General features: G+C 38.4%; 1 protein-coding gene across 1 annotated transcript in view; it reads left to right on the top strand.

The window, feature by feature from the left end:
• Nucleotides 1-6458, top strand: part of LOC118753312 (folylpolyglutamate synthase, mitochondrial-like) — a 9711-nt gene extending 3253 nt beyond the window's left edge. The window contains exons 3-7 of the mRNA XM_036488184.1: nucleotides 4061-4377; nucleotides 5181-5361; nucleotides 5434-5690; nucleotides 5757-5834; nucleotides 5914-6458. Coding sequence (XP_036344077.1) covers nucleotides 4061-4377; nucleotides 5181-5361; nucleotides 5434-5690; nucleotides 5757-5834; nucleotides 5914-6325 — 1245 coding nt within the window. The 3' untranslated portion in view covers nucleotides 6326-6458. The remainder of the gene's footprint in view (nucleotides 1-4060; nucleotides 4378-5180; nucleotides 5362-5433; nucleotides 5691-5756; nucleotides 5835-5913) is intronic.
• Nucleotides 6459-7976: the final 1518 nt, after the last annotated feature.

The following is a 7976-nucleotide window of genomic DNA, read 5'->3' as shown; positions in this document are numbered from 1 at the left end:
AACGATTCAGCTTAATTTATTCTTGGAATACATGTATAAATTCTTTTCAAAAATGCATTGAACAAAAAGATATAGGCACATGAAATACGAAAAGGTCCCTAGGGACCTTCTCACAAATCGAAGGGTTAAATTCTAGGGTAATAATGTGCAATTTTCAAGTTGCTAAAGAATGGCGTTGATTTTTAATAATTTTTTTTTCCATACATAACAAAATGTCGAATATATTTTGTATGGAAAGAAATTTGTAATGCAGCCAGAAAAAAAAATTATGAATACCAGGCAAAGCCAAGATTTATCTATATATTTCATGATCCAATGATCGGATCTAAACCAAATTAGTATGGGACCACCTCTGAGACACTACCTTTCCGTTGCAAAAAGAATTGGTTGACGTGGTGCAAAGTTATGCGGTAACATACATAAAAAAAAAAAAAAAAAATATTCCGACGAACTGATAACCTCCTCCTTATTTGGAAGTCGGTTAAAAAGGAATATAAGACATCCAATTGTTTTATTTACCCTCGGCCTAGAGCTCAAAAAGCAATCAAAAAATTATTATAAACCTTCTTCTTTTTGTGAAGTCGTTTAAAACGCGATTCTTTTTACAACCAGGGTTAGAAAAAAGTCCCGACGTGGGGAATCTAAACGGACTTCAAATTCGCGTTAAGCGACCGCAAAAGCATAAAAGACCCAGTCTGCCAAAACCTTTCATGGATTTTTTTTTTTGGTACTGTGTAATCCGCGGTCTGATTACTAAGAACCCTTTAAACCTTTTTTTAGAGTATTAAAAAATCTCAGGGTTTCAGGCTCAGTAGCAAAATGCAGTTGGTCTTTCAATTTTTTGTTAGACTCACAAAGCCGGAGTTAAGCAACCATAGTTGTAAGTTATACGAATTAGAGAGTAGAGTTAAAACATAAGTATGATGAGAATTGCAGAAGGGACATAACTCAATCAAAGGTTATTTGCCAAGCATAGACATTAGACCGTATCGAAAAAAAGTCCGTCATACACCCCTATCATATGAAGTCTTTTTGAAAAGCATTTAAAAAAAAATTGTTTGGACTACCCTGGTAATCGCCCACTTACATCTTTCCTCATATCTTCGGCATTTATACTAATCGAAATACTTCTTTCACAAAAGATTAAGGATTTTTGACGGTCTTTAATTTACTGTCATTAGGTCGGTACGTTAGGGTGGTAGCAACTGAGATCTGGTGGGTAAGTACCACAATGGGGAACATGAAGTCAATGAGGTCCGTAGGAAAAACCCCCTCCTCGAGACAAAAATATTGGTGTATCACACTTTACAATCCGACTATTAATGCCAAAGATATGAAGAACTAGGGTTGTCCAAACATTTTTTAAAATGCTTTTCAAAACTACTTCATATGAGGGGGTATACGGCGAACTTTTTTTTTGCCTGTAAGACGAGACGCTCTAATAGACATGTAAGACTATGCCCTTTCGGCGGTAAATGTTTATTTTAAATAAAGATTTTTTGTTCAAAAACGTATTGATAGGTATAAGAAATAATCGTCTCAGAGCCTCGGAAAACTGTTTAGTTTTTACAGAACGATTGAAGCCAATTTTAATGGGCGTGATGGTTCGGGCATGTTCAATGAAAAGACTATGGATCGCCTTTATACCCCAACTGGTATGAAAAGTACCAACTGACGCTAATTGGAAATGCCTGGGCATGAATCACGTATGACGACAATCGTCTGAACGATATCGTGTCGAGATAGTGTTGCTTCATGAAAACCAAAAATTGTTTGATCGTTTGTGCCATATCGTCAACTCGATTCTAGTTTTGCTTCACGTAACAGTAATAGTAACACGTAACAGCAACACAAATGCATAAATCAGTGTTTTTACGAGGTCGTTTTGTCAGTATCGTTCGAACGACTATCGTTTCAAAGTTACGTGATTCATGCCCAGGAGAAGCCACCTGGTCTTTCCAATGCAAAGCAGGACTTTGTGTTTCTCTGCTAGCCCCAGTACGTGCAGCGTTAAGAGTTTGTGTTCATTCGTAGAATTCTCCGCTGGATTTCAAGCATAACATTATTTAGTATCGGTGCTTATGCTGGGTTCTAATAAATATAAGAAATCCTTTACTTTTTGAAACTGCTCTCCACTGGTCTCTTACGCGATTAGTCAGACGAATTTTTTCAGTGTACTGTACGCACATACATATGTTTACATATTCCACAACTTCTCTAAAAAAGCTTGCTAGCCCAAGATTAAGTGGTAAATATTGATGAAATTTTATTCCAGAAATTGCAGCAAAAAGGAGAAGTAATGTTATTGTCATTGAATAAATGATGCAATATGTGAAATCAGATTTTATATAAAAAGATACACTAGAAAAACATTTTATCGGTGTATTGAAAATAATAATAATAATTAGTCTAAGTGCATCAATCAAGTTGGGAAAATGCCACTTTAGATAGCCGATACTTTGATGACTATGAACTTATCATTCTTATCAGTAAAGTATTGACATTTTTTAGTGCCAACTTTTATCAAAAAACTAGTGCCTTATCTACGCGATTCACATCAAATATGATGACTGTCCAAATACTTTAAACACGAGTGTATGCACCTCTCAAAATATCACGCGTTAAAAGTCACTAGGATTAGGTTATATAATCTGTGTGCAATGACTGGGTTTTATTATTATAACATATTTCATTAGTTTTGTAAATATTATGTAAGTTAAGTTTAAGTTATTTTGTGGATACAAAACCCTGTAGGGAACAGAACTCTGCCTGATTTTAATTTACCAGATCTGCAGGCATTAGACATGAGCTATAGTATGCCCTCCCACAGTTGCTTTTCCGCCAGGTGGATACTATCCCAGAAACAGGGAAGATACATCTGTACACCTTCCGGCGAATGACTTAGCACTACAAGCGCTCTACTCTGTATTGCGATTCGAAACTTAATGCGATTCGAAATTCGGCACGGACTAATACAAATTAAAAGTGCCGAGTATTCGAATCCAAATTATCTGCTTTTCTAATCGCAATACAGACTAGACCCCCAAGTCTAAGAAAATCAGCCTTCAAGATGTGATAATGAGTAGTTGAATTTCTAGCTCTGAAATATATAACCGGAATGCATACATGCCTGAGCCTTAAATTATTCTGGCTGGTTGATTCACTTCTGAAGTGGAAGTGGATAGAGAAAAAAAGAGCTCAATGATGCCAAAGCAAAAAAAAAACTTTATAATTAACTTTTAGGGGTCCCATCTTATTCCCGGAGAGTTATATTCTTCCCGCCCAAATGCCATCTGCCCGTCTAGCTATAGCTTTATGCCAGCAACTCCGACCGTGGAGAATGCAGTCGCACTTTCGGAAATATTAGCAAGCAGAAATTAGTCCAGAATCAGGAAAGATCGTCTCTAAGCCGCACCCTTCACGATTACATATTTTCTTTGAAGAAAATATATGATAGGGGGTCACCGTACCAATTAAAAGGAAGAGAAGAAGCAGTGCGCTGTCAATCCAAACCGAGATTCTCGGATGGAAGCCATGGCTAAGCTGATATCAACATCTCAAGGGGGATTCGTTCTACTGGAACAGAAGATCAAGTCTGTGCATACACACCTATGTTTATATATATTTCAGAAAAAGAAAAGAACTTAATATTTACATTTAAGTCTGTTAATCGTTTTCAAATATATTATAGACGCATCGTCATGCGCATTTTGCTGATAATTCTCCACATTACTTGCGTTTGATAACCTCCCGGATGTTTTCGGTGCAAACACATCCACAATTAGTATTTGATTATACCTAATTGGATGCGAGGTGTATGAGCTCTCTTTGGGCGGTGACGTCATTGACTTTAACTGAGTTTTGTATCTGTACAGAGGCACTGAGTGCTTATCAGCCCGAAATACATGTTTTTTTTACATCCAGCATAATTATTTTTTTGTATTCGTTTAAGTTGAACTTAGCAAGCAATATAAAATTCTATAGTACCCGTAGAAAGCTTCGACCTCATCTAGCATAATATCTAACTGCAGTTTTTCTTTTTATTTCATTTATTTTTCAGGGTTCCACATGCGCCTTAACCGAATCTATTCTTCGTGCGCATGGCGTTCGCACGGGTTTCTTCAGTTCACCACACCTACTCTCAGTAACTGAGCGACTACGCCTTAACGGGCAACCTATATCGAAACAGAAGTTTGTACGTACCTTTCGGAAAGTCTATAATCGCCTGCGTAGCCAACAACAATATGAGGGTGATATGCCGGCTTATTTCAAGTTCCTGACCATACTTAGTTTTCATCTTTTCCTCGAGGAGAAAGTCCAAGTTATCATTATGGAGGTGGGCATTGGCGGCGAGTTGGATTGCACGAATGTAATAAGGTATGTAACTGGAAAGAAAACAGATACGTCGAAGCCTCATATTAATAAGGGAGTTTGAAAAGGAAACGTAAGTACTCATAAAAGTATACAGCCTTAAGAGTACGTTAAAGGTCTGGTGCGTTAGGATGTTATTTAACTTACAGCCTTACCCTGACCCGACTAAGTTTTTAAGCATTCCTCTGCAGACGAATCGTTCGTGTTGCCTATCGTTCGTGATACAGCATAAGGCTGTCAATCCACGGGTGCTTAAATCTTCTCGGAGCTGGTCTATACTTGCTCTACTTATTTCAGTAGCATTCTACGTCAACACTTTTAAAGGGCGAGTGGCAGCTGCAAATGTTTTTTTCTGAGATCTCTCCACCAAATAAAGATGTATATTTATACTCTATAAAAGTGCCGGTAATAAGCGAATCTGTAGCGAAATTTTTACTTTTCTCATAAAGGGCTTCAGGTTTATACCGGGACCTTTGCAATAGCTGACTTCATTTTCGATAACTTCAGAATACTTTCTTATGACCGGCGAACGGGCGGTGTATCTAAGCACCGGGTACCAAAGCAGTTCCTCCATTTGTTTAACGAAAGACTAGGGTCGTTATTAAAAAAAAAACTAATCAACGTTCTAATCAAGGCAGATCTATGTTTTAGCGGCTCTTTACGCGCTGGCAATATTATTATGTTCAACTCATGAAGATTTGTGTTTTTTAGCAAAGTTTAGTGTAGCAAACAACTCCAAGAAACCTCGTTTACTTTCAAACACATGTGCGTTCCTATTCTAACGTGTATTTTACGCATTTATTTTCAAGAAATACCCAAACGGTCGGCATTACCTCACTTGGCCTCGAGCATACGCACCTGCTGGGCGATACACTGAGCGAAATTGCTTGGCAAAAGGCTGGTATTATCAAGGAAAACGCTGATGTCTACACATCTGTAACGCAAGAGGAGTGCCTCGATGTGATCAAAGCGCGTGCGAAGGAGCGTAATGTAAGCGAGAATAGTATTTTAATTCTCGCGATCATTTTTTTAAGCGGATACTTTTCTATATTCTTTCCCTAGGCCAACTTACACATAGTGCCCGAGTATGAGGAGTATTTCCGTAAACCAGAAATTGAAGCACTACTATCCAACCTCAATGAGGTAATACGACTGAATGGCTCGCTGGCCATACAACTCGCCTACGATTGGCTACGCAAGAATGGGTATTCACGCTACAAACAAGTCGAGTCCACAGAGCTAACCAGCGAAGTTGAACGTGGCTTGCAGCAGTGCAATTGGCCAGGTCGTTGTGAGATTTTGAACATTGAGAATTTAAAGTAGGTTGAAAAATTCCGATTCGGCAATAACGTCATACTTAGTACTATTTTTTCTCAACCCCAAAGGTTTCACATCGATGGGGCGCACACTGTGGAGAGTATACGCGTCTGTTGCGATTGGTACAAGCGTGTAACTGAGAAGAGGTAAGCTATGATGAAATTACTTGATCCACCCAAATACTTACTAACTCTCTAATTTTTCTGTTTTCTATACATCCTGCAGTACCAACCCACGCGTGCTCATTTTCAATACCACCGGCGAACGTGATTCGAGACGTCTGCTCGAGGTTCTTCACGCCAGTAATGAATTCGCGATCGTTTGTTTTGTGCCGAATATTTCTTCGGGCGCCTCTAATCACAATGACAATACTTCCGTTTACGGAATCACTGAACAGCTAAAGCGCGCACGTCTTCACTCGAGTATTTGGTATCAATTGTGCATGGAATCGGAGGAAACGGATACGTCCAAGACTTTTGGTTCGATTGTAGATTGTTTGCTGCATTTGCGTCAAGTTTATTGCGCTAAACAAGAGGTGGATGTGCTGGTTACCGGCTCATTGCATCTGATTGGCGCTACAATGGCGGCATTTAAAGATTTTCAGCAAAAATTGGAGGAACATGGGAATGGGATCTGAATAAGTAGTGTGTATGTATGTAAAGTATTTAGGGGCTATGTAGTTCTTTTAGATATAGAAACTTATTTAACTGTTTGCAAAATATAATCGCAATCCCGCTAAATAATAAAGAATATAACCATAGACAATTAAAGGAACCAATTTCATTAACTTAAGTTTACAGCTGGAAGGGCTTCATGGAAAGTTCTTTACGACCATTTGATGACTGAAACTTTGACAAAGTGTATGTCTTTCAGCTCAACGTAATATTACCGGCGAGAGTTTTTCTACGCACAAACGTAAGGTTTTCACATTTGATTAACCGAAATCAATTTGCGTGCGTGATTTCTCAGAGTTGCATTTCTGTCAGTTGTTGAGGAAAATTTGAATTCATAGTCGCGCCAAAATGTCAAATGAGCACAAACGTCAAATCGAAATGTCACGCAACACAAATCTTGGAATTTGAGTTAGCTTTTAACGCACGCCGTTCAATTTCGGTTGGTCCCATACAAGTTGTATGTGCATGAGAAATTTTTGACAGTAAACTGCCGGCGTGCGTGAATGTTAGGCTGGCTTGCTTCCCGTTTTGCTGATGCAATTAACAGACTTGACTTTTTTTCATGCACAAGGTCTATCTAGCCGACAAACCGACTGAGTGATATGTAAAATGGACCTCGAGGGTAGCCTGAAACCAGTCACAGTAGGGCTGGTAATCTATCGGTAGTTAACGATACTATTGCCTAAAACCATCGATAGTTTTTCGATAGTATCGGTTTAATACAACAGGGAAGCCCCACATCAAACGTTTGGGGTTTTTCAGACCTTCAGCACTTTATTCAGCTTATGAGGCCTGGAGCTCTGCTCTAATAACTACTTGAAATAGGCTCGGAAATTAATTGATCAATGGACTTAAATTAAATTACCAAAATTACATTAAAAAAAAATTTTTGAGGACACATTCTCGAACATGCTTTTTTCATTTCCCCATACACCATACAAGCATGACTTGTTTAAGCAGAGAATTCTACATTTTCCGCTCCATAATTTTTATCTGTTATGTCCTCACTCGGAATTTGCTATACAACACAAGCGGTTTGATTAAACTTCATATGGGTCAGATAATCAAAAATTGGATTTACCGCACAACAGGTTTCAGCTGAATTTCGATGTCTTTCACTCTTAAGAAGCCAAACAGTTGATTTGATAGATCGTTGCTTTATTCGATATCTGCCAAACAAACCGTGTTTGAATCTTCAAAAGAACCGAAAGTGCTATTTTTGTTGCGAATTGCCGTGTAATTGATTTCATTTTCAAGAAGAGTAACTGTTCTGGATTCGTAGGAAAACCACTTTCATATGCATAAAATCAATTAATTGCTAGACAAGGGAGAAAAAAGATGAAATAGTGGTTTCTGTCGATAGTTGGCGACCATCGATAGGACTATCGTCAGACGGAAACCAACGATAGTCGTGTCGATATTATCGATAGTTTGCCAGTCCTAAGTCACAGGCTGAGCTAATCTTCCCAAAGGAACGTCCATGAAGCTTCAGAATAGGTCCTTCAGTTACATTGATGCTTAAAGTCTCGAAGTGGTTTTAGTACTGGAACACCCCTTTCGCTTTCCGCAGTAATTTTCGACAGCTATGTATCTACATATGTATGTCAAATAAAC

This window comes from Rhagoletis pomonella, unplaced genomic scaffold (assembly GCF_013731165.1).
Source record: "Rhagoletis pomonella isolate Grant_MI unplaced genomic scaffold, Rhpom_1.0 Rhpom_scaffold_02344, whole genome shotgun sequence".
Classification (NCBI taxonomy): Eukaryota; Metazoa; Arthropoda; class Insecta; order Diptera; family Tephritidae; genus Rhagoletis; species Rhagoletis pomonella.
This window is presented reverse-complemented; position numbering and strand designations above follow the sequence as displayed.